The 21,688-nt window shown below is 41.0% G+C and overlaps 2 protein-coding genes across 2 annotated transcripts in view; both read left to right on the plus strand.

Moving 5' to 3' along the window:
- The window catches only part of TPGS2 (tubulin polyglutamylase complex subunit 2), a 1,173,328-nt gene that overhangs the window by 105,076 nt on the left and 1,046,564 nt on the right, over positions 1 to 21,688 (plus strand). The gene's annotated exons all lie outside the window — the stretch shown is intronic.
- Positions 5 to 21,688, plus strand: part of CELF4 (CUGBP Elav-like family member 4) — an 814,373-nt gene continuing 792,689 nt past the window's right edge. The window contains 1 exon segment of the mRNA XM_075186292.1: positions 5 to 503. Coding sequence (XP_075042393.1) covers positions 167 to 503 — 337 coding nt within the window. The 5' untranslated portion in view covers positions 5 to 166.

Consider the following 21,688-nt stretch of genomic DNA (forward strand, 5'->3'; position numbering starts at 1 on the left):
AGGAGAGAGAATATACACAAACCCCACACTCACCCCCCCTCAGTCTGCTAGGGACTTGAGCTGGTCCTGCCTGTTTAAACGGAAAGGACACAGATCCTGTCTGTTCAATGTATAAAAAAAAAGCCCGATCAGAACAGGGAGAGAGAGGGGGAGACAGAGAGTGTGTATGTGTGCCAGAGAGAGAAACACCGTGTTAGAGAAAGAAAAGCCAACAGGATCCTCTATGTATATAAAGATGGCCACGTTAGCAAACGGACAACCAGACAATAGCAGCCTGAACAGCAATCACAGCAACCCAAACACCAACGGGCACATGAACGGATTAAACCACAGTCCTGGGTGCACTTCCACCATCCCCATGAAGGATCACGATGCCATCAAGCTCTTCATTGGGCAGATCCCCCGCAATCTGGACGAGAAGGACCTGAAGCCTCTGTTTGAGGAGTTCGGCAAGATCTACGAGCTGACAGTGCTGAAGGACAGGTTCACTGGCATGCACAAAGGTCAGCACCCCTCCTTTAACTTTCTGCCGGCACATGTGGGTTGGTGGTGGTGGTGGTGGAGGGGGGGGGCTCTCTGAGATTAGGTAGAAAACACATTGCTAGGAGTGGGATGGGAGCTATCCGCACAGCCTAGTGCTGAACTGCATGTCCCTCATCCCTTTAACTTTGTGACTGTACATGAGGGATGGAGGGAAAAGAAGCTGTCCGTGGTCCTGGCAGCCTTAAATCTTACTTTGCGACCAAACATCTGGATACAGGAATAGAAGGAAAGGATCTGTGTATAGAGATGGCATAAAATGACAGGCTTAAGTCTCCCTTTATTCTATGACTGCACATCTGGGGAAGGGATAGAAGGAGAGAGAGAGAGAGGGGGATGTCTGACAGCATTAAATAGCCATTTACACATCTGGTTACGGGGGTAGAAGGAGAACGTCTAACGTTGAGCAAAAAGCTATATGTTAAGACCCTATTACTTTGCAAGCTCACGTTTGAGAATAGGGTGATAGGGACAGGATTCAGATCACTGGTATAATCCCTCCTTTTCTTTATTCATTTTTTATCACACCTGTAAGAAATAAAATAGGAAACCAGATAAAACTGACTGTTGTACAATAAAAAAAATACCTTTATACTTTGTCACTGCTGGTCCTGGGGAGGGAACTGTCCACTGAGCTAGTGCTGAACTGTTTTAAATGCCTCTCACTTTGATTTTTTTGTTGGGTTAGGCTGAGCCTGGTTAGAAGCTGTCAGTAGGAACAATGCTGAACTGGCACCTTTAACTTTGTGTTGCATCTCTGGCAAAGAGAGACAGAGAGAAGCTGACAGGCAGCGGGAACAGGGATATTATAGCACATCCAAGCCCTCTACAGTGTAGCTGCAGAGAAGTGCAATGGATTTTGTTTAACTTTGTGAGACAATGAGAAAGGAATGAAATAGACTCCACACATACATGGCCCAGTTTTAATATGCTTTCCCAGGTAAAGGCCATCTAAAGTTTATTTGTGTGTATCTAGAAAAATAGGAAAGCAAATTCAGGTTTAATCAGTGGCTACTGTACCACCAGTGAGGCAAATCCTGAGGATAAAATGCAGTGATGTTAAAAAGAAATGGTTGCTCTGCAGATCTTTGCCTGGGCTAGTAGGGGAAGCAATTATGTCAGGAAATGGGATTATAATACTGTATTGAAAAGAAAAAACATTATTGCATTTGGTTTGAAGACAAAGAAATCTATGCCGCTCATGTGTTATGAACAACAGTAAAAGCTTGCCTGTGATTCTCCACCATGTGGCAATTGTTGACCGCCGTTCGGCAAGCTTTGAAAGCAATATAACTTCCTATATTTAACGGGAACCCTACCTATAACCCATGCTAAAATATTGGTGAGGAAGTCAAAATGTCTTGCACGGTTTGATATACCTTGTGGCAATCTGTATTAATAGCTGCAACTGAACTATTGCAAGTTAATGCTGCCTGAAAGATGAATTGACATGTGTATCTTTCACAGCGATGTTAACATTTCAGCATGTAGATCTGCCCTGGTCCATTGGAAAAGGCAATACAACATTTACAAATATCCTATTTCCAATGAAAACATTTCTGGGCAATCATATATTTCACTTAGAAAGAATGAATGAATAAAACATAATATTGTTGACATTAGGGGAAGTAACACGCCCTTTTCTTCACACTTGAGTACTAAGAGCTTTTTTTTTTTTTAGGTTTTAAATGTTTCTCCAATGATTCATTTGTTGAAAAAGAACTGGCGCCAAAAACCTGATTTGATATATATATAATTTATAGATTAGAAGAATGCATTTGCAGGTCGACTCTGTGTTTTTTATAGACGGTCTAAACAGCATTGTGAGAAAATTAAAGCTATTTGGTTCAAATGAGAAAATGAAGTGGATTGTGTTCCCACTGAGGGTTAACCTTGTTAGATGGTTACACGTTATAGCCTGTGGCACTGATGGAAAGCTCCTTAGGATCCCGAGCTATAAGTGGAACAATACCCTACCCCTAACATAGTACTTTATCCAAAGGCTTTGCCTGGATTGAGAACAGTTCAAACTCTTATTACTCATTCTGGGGTGTATCTGATTTATTAGCTAATCCTGATAAAAATCTGCCTCTGGCTACCAGAAAAAAATTACTTGCTTGCCCCTAGTGATTAATTGTTGCAAGTTCTAAGCATGACAAGTCTGTGAAGAATGAGACGGGTTTGGCTTGCAGCCTTTTTCTGACCCGCTACCTACCGTAAGAAAAAAGTATAAATTCAATGGTCTTTGAAAAAAAAATATATAAATAAAAAAAGCAGGTAAAAAACTCTTTATCGGATGTTTAACCTTATTTGATTTTCTATGCTCTTTAAAAATGACTTAAACTTTTTTTTGGGGGGGGATGTTGCTCTTTGAGGACTCTGTGCTCCACTATTGACAATGGAAGTATTAACGGACAAAGGATATATACATTTAATCCTGTTCATTATTGATTAATAGTCTGCTAATTAGCTGGTGATATATATCCTGAGGAGGCACCTTGGGTGTAGCGAACATTCCAAAGCTGCCAATTAATACCGTCACGGAGTGCGTTACAGAGTTTAGAGAGTTGAGTTGATTGTTTATGACTATAGAGGGAGCTTTAAGTAGGGATTAGCCCACGCTACCTTATAGAGAAAAGGAACATCATTCATAGCCGGGCACAACACCTCCTTTGGGCTGAGAAAGGTGGTTGTATTTGGTATCAACCTCTGTTGGCTGCAACTAAATTTCATTGGAAAAAAATAGGCAATGTTTGATGGTGGGGCAATGTTATCACCCTACAACAAAAGGCAAATTTTAGGTCTTTTTTACATGATGTGGCTTCTTTGTGCATTGCTTAATAACTGGTCCTATAATTAAAGAGTAGTCCTTTGGAAATTTGCAATTAGCAAAAAAAAAAACGAGGCCACCTAATTTGGGGATGAGAGGGTTCTTACACATCGTTCCGCCAACAATCAGCCGGTCATACTCTCTGTAGTTTGTTTGCTATTCCCCAATGATAAATAGCCAATGATCCCCCCCCCCCACAGCTGCCGTTACCTAATGACAGTTAAACTGCTGGACGATTCATTCACAACTTCACGCTTCCGTGATACCTCTCTCCCACCGTGCGCTTGGAAGCTGAATGCTGAGAGACCTAAATGTTACTGTTCTCTGGGTAGCCATATGCCAATGCATTATCTTTAAAATTATTCAAAAGGCAATTTCAATTGGTATTTAGTATAATAATTTTCAATTATAGTAATCTAAATATAGGACCTTCACAATAGTCAGAGTCAGGTTTTATTGCTGATGCGTGCTTCATAGCTAGGCCGGTAATGTATTACAATCAAAAGATTCAGCAGACATCTGCCATAGCTATCTTTAACCTGTCAGTTTAACCGCTGGGAATATGCATGTACAACTTGTAACTCCCTGACAAAATGTATTGAAAAATTCCACGTATGTTAATGTAATATCCAATCACGAGCTGTAGACATAGATTAGCAACTGAAGACAGGGGCCCTTTTTTGTTTCTCTTCCAAACCGGATCCGAGCCAGGTACCATTTCATTTTAAGATGAATAACAAAAAAACGATATCATGCTTAAATGCTTAATTCCAAAGGAGCATACACAGGCCAAATGTCTGACCAGAAATGTACTGCAAAGCAATTAAATTAATGTCTGTTGATTTGTTATATTAGTGGAACCCAGGGAGGAAAGTCTGATATGAAAGTTACTGGGTCACTTTACAAGCATAGAGATATAAAATCCAGCCTCATTCGGTCTTTTGTGAATTTTAAAGCTTTGCTACCACTGAGAGCAGCTTCTGCTAAAATTAAATCAGAAATAGATATTTTGTTTTTGACAATCCTACCTCAATCCACCAAGATCTGGTAGGACAATACATAGAAGGTACATGGCTAGGCAACAACAATTATTTAAAGTCATTATAGAGTGTTATAGAAACAATGCCATGGCAGAACATGGAAGTTCTAATTCTATGCATGCAAGACGTTTATAACCTTCGGACAGAGCACATATATAAAAAAACGTTGTTACATTGTTATTGAAAACCAGAGTCAATTCTGGCCACGTTTGAAAAAGTTCCACTAAGGCCCATTTTGGTGCAAAAATCAAACTGGAGGTTGTTTTGCCGAGCAAAACAATAAATAAAATAACACAGAATGGTTTATGTCCCCCTAAGCTGAGCCGTCTGAAAATGAAAGAGATAAAAGATTAATGTAATCGTAGTATCGCCCTAAAGGAATGCACGGTGAGTCTGCTGTACAGTGCAACTCTGCACAATGATTTTTGTTTTTGCTCCCAGACAAGTTTATTTTTTACACCGTTGTTTCCAGATTACTTAGCTATCAGCGAACTCAGCAGCTGATTGGAAATGTACGTATTTTTATGTTTCGATGGCTGATATTCTAACTATACAGAAAACCTTTAGTGGCTATAGTTTTATGGTCATTGTGCCTCCTCTATATGTGTAAGATGTGCAAGGGACAATTGAAGTTTTGGAACTATGTACAGAATCATTGATGATTTTTGTAAGACTATAGCACATATTAAAGGACAACTATTATTAGACAACTTTTTCACCAATGAGTATCCAAAATAATTGAGGATTACCAAAAAGGACTCAACTCGTCACAAGACTATCATTGGCTCTGACTTAAGTAAATTGGTTTTGCACAGATGTACAATGACCACATTCAAATTTGAATGCAATACATTTTGCTTTAATTGAATTTCACAGAATTAAAGAAACTTAGTGAGTGTATTAAGTAAAAAAATACATTAAAAAAAAAAACCTCTGTTCCTGAAGGCATCCGATAAAATATGGGTTAAAAGAAGGAAAATATCATCATGCTGAAAATTAAACATTAAACACACAATCTTCATTATCCAAATCACCATTTTTACCATTACTATAAGTCATGTGGTTTCCATTTAATTCTTCCTTTGAATGTTTTCACCCACGTTGTAACACTCTTGACCTTTGATTTATCACATTTGTATATTTTTTTTTCTTTTACCAAGATAACTGTGTGTACTAATGTTTATCTCAGTCACAGTTACAATCATCTTTTGGCAAGAATTATTTTCAATGGACGTAAATGACTGAAATTCTGCTACAACCACAGGGTGGCATGCTGTCAGAGAAATGCTGTCCGATTGCAGAGTTTAGCAACGATGAATAATGTGTAGGCAAGAATTAAAATCTGCATTTCTTAGCTTGATTAAATCCTCAAAAAATGTGTGTTTGCGAATTCTCAGGGGTCCCACATACACGCCAATCTAAATATATAAGTATTATATCTTGCAAGTGTATCAAAAAGTTGCATCTGGCCTTTAGCGTAACTAATAAAATGGCCAGGTACATAGTATATAGTATTGTTAATGAAAACCGGAAAAGTGTTTATGAAACATTTGCAACTATATTGAGGAACAGCAGAATATGGTCGTGATCAATAATATTGGCAATAATTAATAATAAAGACAGCTCAGGACAAGACCCACGTTAGTAATTTGTGATTCGCAAAATGTTTTTCTCGGAATTTTAACAAAATGCAGATTTTAAACTGCAGACCATTGAAACACTAATATTAAATAGTAATTTTTGGCCCATCCCCTTGGATAAAAAATATATGTATAATAAAATAAAAATGCAGATATTTTTTGTATATCACATTTGAAAGCAAATATGTAACATTAACATTAAAAATGAATAAAGCATAGTATTTTTTTAGGGGTTATTTCACTTATTAGGAATGTTTTTATATCAACTTTACCAATGATAATGGCTTTTTGCTGCTTTTTCGTGAAAAGCAGGCCCCAGACTTTTTTTTTTCTCTGTCTCCCGGAGATTGATTCCGGACCTCAGCCCAATAATTCAAAGAGGGGGGCAAAAAAAAGTAGCAGACGTATTAGAGGGATGCAGGGTAACCTCAGTTAGAGGTGTGCGTCCCCATACAATGCTCTCCTGCTTCCCCCCCACACCCTGCTAAATGAAGCCTGTCGCAAGATATATTGCAAAGCGTTTTCCTAAGCCCCCATCCAAGATGCTCCGCTTGGCAATGTGATAGATTCTAAAGGGGTCACAGCTTCGTGTTAACACAACCGAAAATGAAGGTTACAAGACGAGGATGTTTCAAGGTTAGGAAATTTTATACAACTAAAATCACAGGGAACACTCAATAATGAGTATATCAATATTGCTTTAAGTGAACTGACAGCCACATACTATACATGGGAGCCCAGCGTTGTGAGCAGCGCATACTTCAGAGATACATTATTAATCTCATCAATATTGTGGTTAGTCGATACAAGCCAAAATGACATTAAATTGTGGCTGAACTTTCTTGGATGGGGATAACGTACAGTAAAAGTTACTGCGGTATTTTAAAGAACTATCACTATTTCTGTAAATTTAATACAATTAATGATTCCAGTGGGTTTCGTTAGAAGGACTTGTTTTGGTTGATGAACTGTAGTCTTTTGTGTCTAATGTTCCTAATCTTTAGTAAGTTGCTATATGCGGATAAATCTCAGGCTAAACATTTTCACTAACAACTTGGAGCAGCTAGGGGGCACATTGGTTAGTATTGTTGTCTCACAGCACTAGGGTCATGGGTTCGATCCTGACCAGGGCACTATCTGTGTGGAGTTTGTATGTTCTCCCTGTGTTTGCCTGGGTTTCCTCCGGGTGCTCCTGTTTCCTCCCACACTCCAAAAACATACTGGTTGTTTAATTGCGTCTGACAAACCGGACCCTAGTGTTTGTGTATTAGGGAATTTAGACTGCAAGCCCCGATGGGGCAGGGACCAATATGAATGATGACATATTCTCTGTACAGCGCTGTGCAATATGATTGGCGCAATGGCGCTATATATAAAGCAAACAATTATAATGATAAATATAAAAAACACATTAGCGAAACAGCAAGGCAAGACATCAAAACAATAGATTGTATAAATATATTGTATATTTATTTACCAGTATAGCGCTTACATATCACGCAACACTTTTCGGAGAATATTTAGCCATTCACATCAGTTCTTGCACCAGCGGAGCTTACAGTCTACGTTCCCTGACACACATACACACAAGGGTTATTTTTTGCCAGAGGCCAATTAACTTAAAACTATATCTTTGTATAGTATATATCTTATGAAAAATGGGATATTAATGAAAACTAGTGCACCAATAAGAAAATGTATTGTAACCCATAGCAACCAATTAGATCTTTGCTTTCATTTTAAAAATAAAAGCATTGTTTTTTTTTTTTTCTAATAAAGGGATAAGAAAAATTCAATTTACCAAATAAGCTTTTTATATCTTGGAGTGATTGAGACACAAGCGATTTCTTAGCGGTTGACGTGCATTAATCAATATGATATTTACAATGCACACAGTCCTGTTCAGACATACAGTCTTGATAGCTGCACCTTCAGCAAATTGTGCTCTGTATGTATTTATACCTGAGGAAGAGTGATGGCTACGTCTCACAGTTGGGATATGTTCCTGTATGATACAGCACATTTGTACATACATATGGCTTCCTAGAGACCGTTTTATCACAAAACATGGCATATGGTGCTATAATTAACTTTACGTCCTGCAACATCTAGGTGTTTGGTAGCGCTACACACGTATTGTCTATCTATTGCGCAACATTAAAATACTTTTGCCAACAAGACATTGAAGGGAAATCCGAGGAGAAGGTGGCCCTGTTGCTTTTAATAAGCGGGCGACTCTGTTATTTCAAAGACACAAAAAAAAAGTTGATGTTATGAGCAAAGTAAAAAGCCTTTGCTGTTTTAAATGCCATATTTTTCTAAACAGAAAATTTAAACGGCCTTTAAAACGTCAAGGAATTCATTGCTGCAACATTTTCAGTAGTCGTTACAATAAAGTTGTCTTTATATCAGTTTTAGGAGGTTTTTTTTTAATGTAAGCTTCAAAGTAACATACAATAAACGGAATTTTTTTTTCAGTGTAACACTTTACTTGAAATGTAATTAGTTTTCAAACTATATTTCTCCAAGTATTCTGAGCAAGTTTCCTTGTCTAAACTTTTATTACACTTTAGCGTATTAGGGGATTAACATGGAACGCATCCTGTCGTTTATTGAGGTCTTTGTGCGTGATATCGACCTGTTCTGCGATTGCGATCTGTAGAATTTAGTGGACTTCAATTTCCAATAATTTTAGATTGTATAAATATGAGATCCTAATTTATTTTATTTTGAAAGAAATAACGAATAACTTTTTGAAGATGCGGTGGTTGAATAAATACAAATCTATACGAACATAGAGGTAAAGTCATTTTTTTATTTTTGAGGTACAAAATAGTCAGCGGGATTTAAGAGCCAGTTATTGGCAGGTCATTTTGCCACTGAAAATGCTTTTTTTCAGTGTGTCTGTTTTCAGGTTGTCAGTTGTCATCTTTCTAAGATTGAACAAGTCTCGAAAGTATGGATTTAAAGAAATAATAGCATTAAGAAATGCATGGCATACAATGTGTTTATAAAGCCCTTTGACTTTGGCTTCAGAGCAGAAAACAAATGAAAAGGAATTATTGAGGATAGCATTTGCTAGTGATTTGGCACCGCAGAGCAGCTGGCTGCTGAAAATTGATAAAATAGCCCTGGACAAAGGATTCTATAATTGATACTGTCACAGGAACATGCAGCAGTCTAGTCTTTAAGTAGTATGAGCTCTTTCAAAGCATTTCAGGCACAGAATAGGTTAAGCTACTAAGTTGCAGGTCTGACAGTTCCCGAATATGAGAAGAATTATTCTCTTACCTACATTCATATTCTCTTGTTATTTATTTCTAAAGTGTTGGCATGGTTATGTCTTGCTGCCTTGTTTTAGTTTACTGTTTGTGTGCTACGTTAGTCCTGCATGTTCTGTAGAGTAGATTAGACATGTGCCCAATACATATTTTATAAACTGATTACTTCACATTAAACCATGGATAACGAGAGGGGCAATCTGAGCTTAATTTTCATAATTATATATTTTACCTCCTTGTTGCTCGGTCATGTAGGAAGCGTTGCACTCCCCATTCCACTAATGTATTCAGTAGTGAAGGAACATAGCGTGACGTTAAAGGAAGGGCTATTTCTGGAAGGGACAGACGACCCGCACGGGGCAATGTACTTATGGGTTTGTCCAGAGGAAGAATGCAAATTAGAACCGTGTAATTTTCCAATGGACATGAGAAACGTTTAGCAGTCTCTATTATGGGCTGTGTGTGGTTTTCAGAGCAGAAAGCATTTTACTAGAAGCCAACGTAATCTCTCAGTAGTTTCATGGAGATGACTCGACTGAAAATGACATGTATGTAGGGAAATAATCAACGTCCTCTCTACACACAAAGGGGGACACAATGAGAGAAGAGAACAAGTCAGGCTTTATTAAGAAGCCTTTTATCTCTTTCTCACCGAGTCAGTTCCTTTGAACAAAGCCTCGTTGGAGATCTGGAGGAGACTTATCGGCACCGACACCAGAGATTGAACCGTACAGGCTAGCCGCAGCGCCAAGGTTCTCTGTGATTATGGACAGGTAAATTTCGCACTGTGAGTCTTTCAGAGCCAAACGACACCCGGCACAAAGTTAGAGTTGGTTTTTTGGAGAGACTAAGTACAGATGTATCCATCATTATTAAAGATTGGCCCTGCCATATGTGATATTGCTGTGTATTGCACCAGATGGGTGGCTGCAGAGAGAGAGAGTGGGCGAAGCTCACAGTAAGATGGCAAGACACGCAAATGTATAATAAAGCAGATGGCATAAATCTCTTCCAATATAATGAACTGTTAAGTGATATCTACATCTCACTAGCCAAGGAAAAAATCTATAGCTCTGCATTTAACTGTCTTGCTCGCGGTGTCTCTGTTCTTCAAGTTGACAGTGTGTCCCAATTCCGAAATATCTCTCATGACCCAGATCATTTTTATTTTGTTTTCGCCAGTTGTTTTGTTCTGTACCATTCTTATGTGGATTCATTTTAGTGATTTTAATAAGAGTTGACTCTAAGGCTCTCTATACAAAATGCGTTTGGCATGAATACGCCAATTGATGTGTTGTGTGGTAACATTTCAATGGCACTTCTTCTTATATTGCCCCTTGGTGCCCAGAAACGGGAGGGGCTGGCACATTTTAGTCCAAGGGGCAAGGTGACCCAGCAGCTTATTAGGAACATTCTAAAGGGAAAAATATGCTGGTGGCCCAGCCCAACTTAACCCACGATGGGACCAGCCTGGGGCACATGACCCCCTTCCTCCCAACCCAGCCTGCCCTGTGCCCAGACCCACAATGGGACCAGCCCGGAGGCACATAACCCCCTTCCTCCTAGCCTGCCCTGTGCCCAGAACTCACTTCAAGCAACTACTATCAGTGAGAATCCAGTTCCAAACCAAAACTGTTCTAACAAATATATGATCCTGGGAGGTGTGTTAATGTTAATGGTTATCTTGCATATGTAACTTTTAGGCAACTATATCACTTAGTATATCCCTGTATTATGCGATAGAGGGAGTGCACCCCCTCCCATCTGAGGCCTCTTCTGAGAACTGCAACATCAAGAATTTGGGACAATGGGTTGGGTGGGCGATTGTCAAGAATGGGGGACAATGGATGGTTGATCATTAAGAGTGTATGACAAGTGATAGGTGGGGGTTTATCAAGAATGAGTGACTAAGGGTGGGTGATTACCAAGAATTTGGAACAAGGGGTGGGGTAAGTGTTCATCAAGAATGTGGGACAAGGTTTATCCTAATGGTTAAACCATTTATGTCAACTTGGGTTTTTATTTTACATCTCCACAATTTTATTTCTTTTGTGTCTCTACTTCTTATCTAGCGCCCTTATCAACAAATATCGGTTACCGTCATCGGTGTCATAAACAACTTATTAATATATGTATCTCTTCTATCAAGTATGAATCAGAGTAACTGAATTAGGTTATATCTGACTATTTATAAGTCCAGTAATATGGGGCAATCTGCAGATACAAGATCTACGTCTCTGAGCTACAACTAAACCACAAGGTGTGGGTTTGTTATTATGTATCAATCTCAGCATCCCAACATCCATTCAAAACAACTTTGTTTCTTCACCGGGGGATTTACCTGAAGGTGACATAGGAAATGCTACTTTATTTTACATTACGCTCCAAAGTACATTCATCAGACTTGTCTACATTGCACATTACTGCAGTTTTTTTGTATAGACCAGAATATGTATTCTACATGTAATCTATTAATTTTGATAGCAGCTACGGCTGTCTTGTGAGTCTGACATTGGTCTCTCTGAAGGATTGAGAGTTATACTGCATTAAATTTGTGTGTACATCTTTGATATTAAGTTCAAAGTTATTCTTCCTGCCAGTGCCTTAACATTACAAAAACACATCAGCATTTAAAGTTTCAGGTACGGTCGAGAGACCTAATTTTAGACCTGGAGAGGGAGTATTTGAGTCAGGCAGATAAATGTAACAGCTAGATGGATAGGTTAATACTTTTTCGTATTTTAAAGATGTTTTCTTTAACAACAGGTTCTCTTAGCATCCCTTAAAACACAGAAGCAATTGTATGCATCAACAATAGCTGATGTTGGATTGATTGATAGAATCTCGAAGGCATAAGAAAATAGGGACGTGTGTTGGATATGATCTGAGTGAACCATGCTATGACTTTAGAATATAATATCTGATTGTAAATATTGAATGATTAAAGTGTATCACACAGCGATGGCAGACATTTTTTTCGTTCCCAAGCAATAATCAGCCCTTCAGCTCACAAAGAGCTTTAAGCCTCAGGGATGCTACTAATTCAATTATTTTTTTATTTAATTAATAGGCTGCATTTTGTGAATACCGATTCAGCCCACAAGATGGCTGTATCAATGTATAAGAGACAGGTGAGCTTTAAACAAAATTGTAAGATCTTCTTATATTCTATTCTATACTCTCTGACCCGTTGCCATGTTGGGACGACATAGGGTCGATTCAAAAACACAGAAGAGGAAATCGGTCAGTAAGTCAGTATTCCTGCCAATGTTAATGATTGGAAAGTTGGGACATTTTAGGCCACACCCATGACCAGTCCAAACCACACCCCTACCATTCAGGACTGTTAGCAAGTATGTATCAGTAAATTTAGTGTTCTATATAGAACCACACCTTTGCACCGTTCTTTAAGGCCACTGTTTCTGTTGTTGTACAATAAAAAAAAAGCACAAACGATAGTAGTATAAAAACAATCTGTTGATTAAATCCCAGAATTTGCACACATTTCTAATTGTGACAGCCCCCCATGAATCTCAGCCTGTCTCTAACCAGTCACCGTTCTACAGCTGATGCCTAATACATCCTCTCTGCCTTCACTCTTTAAGCAATTGCCAGTATTAAAATTTCATTTTGGCATTTATTGATCGTGATATAATTCACGTAGAATAACAGTTTACAGAAATAAAAATAGACAGTCAGACCTTTAAAGAAACGCGCGCGTGAATTCCTTACTGTAGTTTTATTTCCTCAGGATGTTCTGAGTTTATTTTTATATACAATATATCTCATGCTAATCGTTACACATTACAGTATATTCTAATGTTAGAAGGGTTAGAAAATTGCAACAATATATCCTGTGAAAAGTGTCAGGAGATCTCGGTGATGTGCAGTGGGTCACTGAGTCCTCATGGTGCTTTCTTTTGGCTCTAGCAATAATATTTTACTTACTTATCTATGTTTGCTGATAAATGAGAGGGATTATTATTATTTTCTTTTATTTATAAAGTGTCACAAGGGTTCCGCAGCGCCCGGCATAGGAGTTTTCTATTGTATAAAAAAGGATGATCCCTGTTTTATCTGTTCGTGTGAGATGTTTCCCCTGGACAGTTTTCCGGGACTCCTATATTAACTAGGATAATCTTCAGCCCAATCCGCCCTATGCTACTAGGGTGGGTATGACAACGCCATCTACTGCCTGGTTTTGGACATAACATAATTCTCGTCTTCTCGGGTGACTCTCAAACTGCTGGTATTTCCCCAGACCCCCAGGAGAGCAGTCTTTTCTCCCAGGTGACGCATTTCGCTGCAAATTGCATGATTTTGGCCCTGCCCCCAAAACATAATAATGCGACCGCTGGGGCTAAACGGAGGCAATTTGCAACACCCTTTACACTTTACACATTACCTTGGAGTTGGCAAGTCTTGAACATACACCTGTTACTAGTGTTTTGAGGAAATTGGGGGTAAGGATAAGCTTCCCCAATGCTTTACATGAATATGGATAGAGCAAAATGCGTTTGGAAATACAACACAAATACAACGCACTAGAACACTAGTAAAAACGCCAGTGTGTTTTATTGTCAGATGTATAACACTAGGGAAATGCATAAATGTAGCACAAGTGGGTACAAGGCCGTGAAAACCTACCCCCCCTACCCGCCCCATCGTCCCATTTACTTACAGAACTGAGCACAGTCCTAAAATTCACAAAGGGAGAAAAAGTTGCATTTTGCAATCATAAATACATTAGAGATGTCCACTGAACCCCGTGTTCTGGTTTTGGATCTGGATTAACTTCGTGTTTTGGTTTTGGTTTTGGCAAAACCGCCCTTGTGTGTTTTCTAAAAGCCCTATTTTATTTTTTTGCTAAAATCACATATTTTTGCTTTTTTTTCCCCCCTACATTATTATTAACCTAAATAATACTAATTTCAAGTCATCTGCAGTCAATTTTGACCACCTCACAGGTCACAATATGATTTTCATACACTTTCGGACAAATACTGCAGCGACCTGGCTGGATGGTAAGCGACAGAGTAATGACTCAAACACACGCCAGTTCCTACCACATCTAGGACACATTACAACACAGTAGTGGCAGTAAAGAAAAGTGATGCAATTAGCAATGGAGCTCTCCTCTTGGTGTGTTACCTATATAACACAGTACAATGTGACTGCAGATTTAGAAGACCAAGCCTGTCAGACCTATTATTTCTAATTCAGCAGTGACAAATAGCAATGGAGCAATGGAGCTCTCCTGAATGTCACTGGAGACTTTGAAGAACACTGCTACCCCTCCTCTTTCTATTCTACCTATGACGCTGCCCAACTGCACTACAGACTGGCAAGAACTGCGCTACCCCTTCTGTGTCCCTCTGTGAAATGGCGCTGGATCGCCGTGGAGGGCGGTACTTATAGAATCCAAAGCTTGCGAGATCCGAGATCCGATGACGTAACGATGAAGTTTTGCCTTGTTTTCAATTCCGAGGGTGCGCGAAAGTACCGAGCCTGCTCAGTACTCGGATCTGCTAAGTTCAGGTGTATTTGGTTCTCAGGGAACCGAGCCTGAGCATCTCTAAAATACATTGCACCTGAATGCCCGCCTCGTCTCTTCTTCTTCCTAAATTCTTCTTCATCTTATCTTGTTGTCTCATTGGTTGTTATTTTTATGTGCTGTTAATATCTGAGATGCATTCAATAAAGAGAACATTATAATGACTGCAGCGACTGTGCTTTGGGAGGGGATAGGAAATGAAACTCTTGCTTTCTGTTTCACCACTAAAGACCACTAAGCCTAAAATATAAGATATCTGCGTGTGGAAATTTATTTCTACATCCACATTATATACAGCACATTGCATCCAACAGTCCTTTGTATTGTAACGCTAATATTATGCGTGTAAGAACACAGCTCAGACATTTACACTGTACACCCAGAAATGACGCAGCCTAAAGACAGAAAATAGCGTTCCTCTGTTCACGACAACAGGAGACCCCCGTAAAAGCGGCCATTACAATCCCTTATGTTAAATATGGCCTCTTGAAAGGGGGTTTACAACATTTTGGTGTTCCTGCTAGTTTTTAAGCCTCGTCTTCGGTTTCCTTGCTAACATTCCTCAATTCGAAACAATTTAAAACAACAATTAATTGTGTTCTATTTTCACTTTTATAAAAGGTATTCACCTGCATCTGTGAGTACTCACCTGTATCTGTGAGTACTCACCTGCATCTGTGAGTACTCACCTGTATCTGTGAATCCAGTCAGCTTACAGGCAGAAAGTGCATTGTACATTACAGATATTTTCTCCCTGGCTGAAACCATATCTCAAACTTCTACGATTTTGATACGTTCCTGTAACTTTTCTATATGTTTCTAGGAGTTATCTTGATTTAAATAAGGAAATTGTCATACTTAACAACTTATACTATAAAACACAGACATGTCTCATCAGAGAAAGTTGAGATTTACTATGGCCTTCTGCTACATAATATCATACTTGCCCACTCTCCAATGTCCAGACTCTCGAAATCAGGGTAGTTCTCCAAGGACCCTCGGGAGCGCAGACCTTTCTCCCAGACCCACGGGACCACAGACCTTTCTCCCAGACCCACGGGACCGCAGACCTTTCTCCCAGACCCACGGGACTGCAAACCTTTCTCCCAGACCCACGGAACCACAGACCTTTCTCCCAGACCCACGGGATCGCAGACCTTTCTCCCAGACCCACGGGACCGCAGACCTGTTTCCCGGACCCACGGGATCGCAGACCTGTTTCCCGGACCCACGGGATCGCAGACCTTTCTCCCAGATCCACGGGACCACAGACCTTTCTCCCATACCCACGGGACCGCAGACTTGTCTCCCAGACCCACGGGACCGCAGACCTTTCTCCCAGACCCATGGGACCGCAGACCTTTCTCCCAGACCCACGGGACCACAGACCTTTCTCCCAGACCCACGGGACCGCAGACCTTTCTCCCAGACCCATGGGACCGCAGACCTTTCTCCCAGACCCATGGGACCGCAGACCTTTCTCCCAGACCTACGGGGCTACAGACCTTTCTCCCAGACCTATGGGAGCCTAGACCTTTCTCACGGACCCACGGGAGCGCAGACCTTTCTCCCAGACCCATGGGGGCCCAGACCTTTCTCCCGGACCCACGGGACCGCAGACTTGTCTCCCAGACCCACGGGACCGCAGACCTTTCTCCCAGACCCATGGGACTGCAGACCTTTCTCCCAGACCCACGTGACCACAGACCTTTCTCCCAGACCCATGGGGGCCCAGACCTTTCTCCCGCACAGGAGCCTCAATGATATGATTTGCAAATATACAAAATATTTAATTCATGCAACAGAATCACAGCTACTAATGGTTGTCAGAGAAGCTGTGTTCACTTCCTTAGTTGTCAGAGAAGCTCTTCTTAGCTTCTGACTGGCAGAGCTCTCTGGGACTACCTCATAGCTATAGTACAATCAGGTTGTTTATCCGCACTGTCAGGTGTCATAGGTTGCCCTTTATAAATTCAAAGATAAAGTCTAAGCAAATATATCTCTAAAAGTCATGACTCCTCTAAGACGCGAGGTACATTTTACCTCGTGCCTCAGGGATGCCACTAGTTCTTAGAGAATGTGCAGGCTGAATATCACTGACATAATGGCAACGTCCGTTGTGTGCAGACTCCACATCAACCCCCATGAATCACGTCAGTACATCTCCCTGCGGCTCCGGGTCTCCTTTGGCCCTAGAATGTATTCCAGACTGTTCTCCTCGGTTCTGTCTGAGACCGGCTCGCTGAACCTGATGCAATGAGCGTTTATAGTTTTCCCAGAGCTTTTATTATTTATTCTTCCTGACTTTATTTCCTCTAATCTCTGTCTGGTTGCCCCAGTTGCAGCTAAACAGAGTAAGTGATTTTTTATTACATCATCAATATAATCTTTAGGTAATCAGCATCCAGGCGTGTGGCAGTGCCCGGTGGCTGTCTCTCTGCAGACATAAAGCGCTTTTCCCCAGTAAATGTTCTCAAGGTTCCGTGCACTTTCCATCAGGTTCTACTTTATAATCCCTGTCCTCAGCCCCAGAAAGTTTTACTCCGACAAAATGCAATCTACATGGAATTACATTCATTAAAGATCCAATGTTGGAAAGTGGAGACATGATGGATAGAAGAAAAGTCTGTGTTGTTTACATGCAAACCAATATCACATTCTGACATTATCTGCTTTCGGTGACTCACCAGCTCTTGGGGAACTACAGCTCCCAGCATGTTAACGTTCTCATAGTTAGCAATTTGTTGATCTGGATCAGGGTTATAAACACCTCTAAGGCCGGTGCACAAGAGTGTTACTAGTTATACCAGTTATCATGAATATATATTTATCCCAGTAAAAGACTTCCTCTACTTTCGGGGGAATTCAATTGGCTGCGTTACTGTAAAAAGTAACGCAAACCAGTGCACTATTACCGTTATTACAGTAATAGTGCGCTTAAATACCAATATTACAGTAAATTCAACACCAACTTTTTGTTCCCTGAGCTGCGAGCAGAAAGCCGCGTTAAATTTACCATTAATAACGGTAATAGGTTTAACGCTGCGCCAATTCGGGGGGAATTTAATTCCCCCCTTTGAGAAGCTAAAGGTTACGATACAAAGTATCAAAGGTCTTAGAGGGGAGGGTTAGGAGTTTGCCAGGGTATAAGCACATGGTAATTCCCAAATTGCCCTTCTGCTCAATTCTGTTTACCTGCCCCTGAGGAGCACAAAGGACATGAATATTTGGGGTAAAACAAGAGAAATGTAGAATTTAACATAGACAAGAAAGATGCATTTCTATTCTGTATTCTGCTTGCCTTGTGCTCCTCATGGTAAAGTTACAAGTTACATCTAAGGTGCGTTTGTCCAGTCACAAGGTGAAGATGGAGGGACAATTGTCCATATACACACACACAGTGATTGATCAAGATTCGCTGGTTTCCATTTGGGATAGCAGGAATGCCTCTATAGGTTCACAAATTATAATAATAATAATAATAATAATAATAATAATAATAATAATAATAATAAAACAATAACATATTTGTGATTGAATAAGAGCATCATTGGAAACAAAGCAATCTGCACAGTCTCTCTGAATCTGACACAATTGCATATGACTACAATCGCCTAGTCTCGGACTCTCAGCGGAGGGCCCAGCTGACCGTTAGTAAGCCCGGCAATGAGGGCCAGGAAGGAAGATGAATACATAAGCAGATATGCGTGAAGACGTCGGGTTCTCAGAGGCACAATACAGTTTTCGCAAACCCCACAGTCTCTGCCGCTCTGACACAATTAGCGCTGATACTGTACTATATCTCTAATGCCTATTACATTAATGCCAAATATCCCCCCCCCCCCTCATACCATTATTTTTTTTAACAGTTCATTTGTGGATAGCTGATGCTAATGCGCTTTTAAATTGTGTCATTTTTTTTTTTATTTCATTTCAAATGGCAATTATGTCCGATTGAAATCTTTCTCACAGCGTGAAGAATTTCCCGTGGCAGACGCTGCGTGTTGTCACCTAAATTATCATTTTCTTTGTGCAGAGAGATCCGTAGTACATATATATAGAGATAGATGGGGGTTTGGAAACAGTTATTAGGTGTTACAAAGCACAAGCGAACTATATTAAAGGGAGAATGTACACAATGTGCAGATAGGGATCGTTGATTATAAAGACTCAGGTAACCACACAATATCTGTTCTGCACACAAGGCATCTTGATGAATTATATATAGAATTATATTCTTATGATTAATTATATGTAGATTGTGACACGTCAGTGGGTTCATATTGTAACCAATATTGTCAGTACAAAATACAACATCATGCAGAGCTTGTAACCCATTTGCAATGTCACAACTCCAATAATTGAACCATGTTAAGCAGGGGCGGGCTGGCCCAGGGGGCAGGGGGGCAACGGCCCCCCGGACCGCTGGGTCAGACGGCTATTAGGGCCAGGGGGTAGGCCGGCCGGCCGCCCCCCGGATGCAAAAAACATGGTTTCCCCCCCGCGGCCGCATCTGATGACATCAGATGCGGCCGTGTCAGCGCACAGGCGGCCGCATCACATAACATATGATGCGGCCGCCTGTGTGCCCCCCGGCTATCCCTCTCCCAGCTCGCGCCTGATGTTAAGTACATTGTAAGAGGGGGAATGTCAACACGAGGAAGTTGTAAAAAAAATGAAGAATAGGGAGCAACGGGATAAAGGTAGCAGTATGAAATCAATGGTACAAAAGGTCTTCTAGGAGCGATAGTAATAAAACCCAACACCCCAACATGCGGACAACAAAATAAAATGTTTAGAACATGCTCAGAGAATCTATTGCCCAACATTTAAAGTCTCAATAAGAATCTGCAAATCATTTGCAAACCTCTAACTAAAAGCAGTTTGCTTGTTTGCTAGTTTGAGTGCTCGTCATCATCATCTCATCCACAGCCTCTGACCACCCTCAAAAAAATGGCATTTTCAGCTATATCTGCGACTATGTTCCAGTCTGAATCTGTACGCAATTGGTCAAACACATCCTTACTGTACATTGACTATGCTAAAACACTTCTTCATGTTTATGATACTTAATATATATCATATTTCTTTACAAAAGGAACAAAAAAAAGCATTATAACAGATGTTTGGGAAAATATTTCTTCATGCAGAATGTGGGATGTGGGGGGGACGTCTGATGGGAATGTGGTGAAGTCTGTTAAATCCTACATTTCTCTACATTCCTCTTGTTTTACCCTGAATATTCATGTCCTTTGTGCTCCTCATGGGCAGGTAAACAGAATTTGGGAATTAACATGTGCTTACACCCTGGAAAACTCCTAACCCTCCCCTGCAACAGAGTTTGGTAGAAAGACAGCAGAATTCTAAGACCTTTGATACGTTCTATCGTAACCTTTAACTACTCAAAGGGGGGATTCAATTTCCCCCCCGAATTAGAGAAGCGTTAAACCTATTGCTGTTAGTAACGGTAAATTTAACCCAGCTTTCTGCATGTGGGGAGATATGATAAGCATGTGAGGGACATGTAGGATGGTCTGAGGGGCATGTGGTTATGTCCGGGAGGGCATGTGGGAATGTTTGTGGGGCATGTGGCAATGTCTGGGGGGCTTGCATGGAGGTCTAAGGGGCATGTGGGAGGTGAGATAGGCATGTGAACACATATAGGGAGGTCTAAGTGGCATATGGGTAGGTCTGAGGGGCATGTGGGTAGGTCAGAGGGGCATGTGGGTAGATTTGAGGGGTATGTGAGTAGGTCTGAGTGGCATGTGGGAATGTCTGAGGGGCTTGCATGGAGGTCTCAAGGGCATGTGAGAGGGGAGATGAGCATGTGAACACATATAGGGAGGTCTAAGTGGCATGTGGGTAGGTCTGAGGTGCATGTGAGTAGGTCTGAGGGGCATGTGGGTAGGTTTGAGGGGCATGTGGGTAGGTCTGAGTGGCATGTGGTAATGTCTGAGGAGCATGTGGCGATGTCTGGGGGGCTTGCATGGAGGTCTGAGGGGCATGTGGGAGGTGAGACGGGCATGTAAACACATATAGGGAGGTCTGAGGGGCATGTGGGTAGGTCTGAGGGGCATGTGGGTAGGTCTTTGTGGCATGTGGGTAGGTCTGAGTGGCATGTGGGAATGTCTGAGGGGCATGTGGGTAGGTCTGGGGGGCTTGCATGGAGGTCTGAGGGGCATGTGGGAGGTGAGATGGGCATGTAAACATATAGGGAGGTCTGAGTGGCATGTGGGTAGGTCTGAGTGGCATGGGACAGGTGTGATGGGCATGTGAGGGATATGTAGGATGGTCTGTGGGGCATATGGCTATGTACGGGGGGCATGTGGGAATATTAGAGGGGCATGTGGCTTGCAGGGAGGTGTGAAGGGTTTGTAGGGAGGTCTGAGGGGCATGTGACTATGTCCAGGGGGGCATGTAGGAAGGTCTGAGGGGCTTGCAGGGTGGTCTGAGGGGCTTGTAGTGAGGTCTGAGGGGCATGTGGAAGGACTGAGATGCATGTAGAGGAGTTGTGAAGTACATATGGGATCTGAGACCTTGTGGGTGCATTTTGTGGCAAGTGGGGGTCTTCATACAGATATAAATGGTCCCTTCAAGTCTGATCATATCAGGTAAGTTTTTACCATTAGAACACAGCTCTTAAGGACAATGTACTTTGTAGGGTATTCACCAAGGATACACCAGTGTCCTCATCAATCGGTGCTATATGTGTGTGACATGAGAGACAGCCTTATCTGCAAACAGATTCCTTTATAAATGATGTTTTTTTTCTTCTCTCTTCAGCCACAATAAATCTTTAGATT

Source organism: Mixophyes fleayi, chromosome 1, assembly GCF_038048845.1.
Source record: "Mixophyes fleayi isolate aMixFle1 chromosome 1, aMixFle1.hap1, whole genome shotgun sequence".
NCBI lineage: Eukaryota > Metazoa > Chordata > Amphibia > Anura > Limnodynastidae > Mixophyes > Mixophyes fleayi.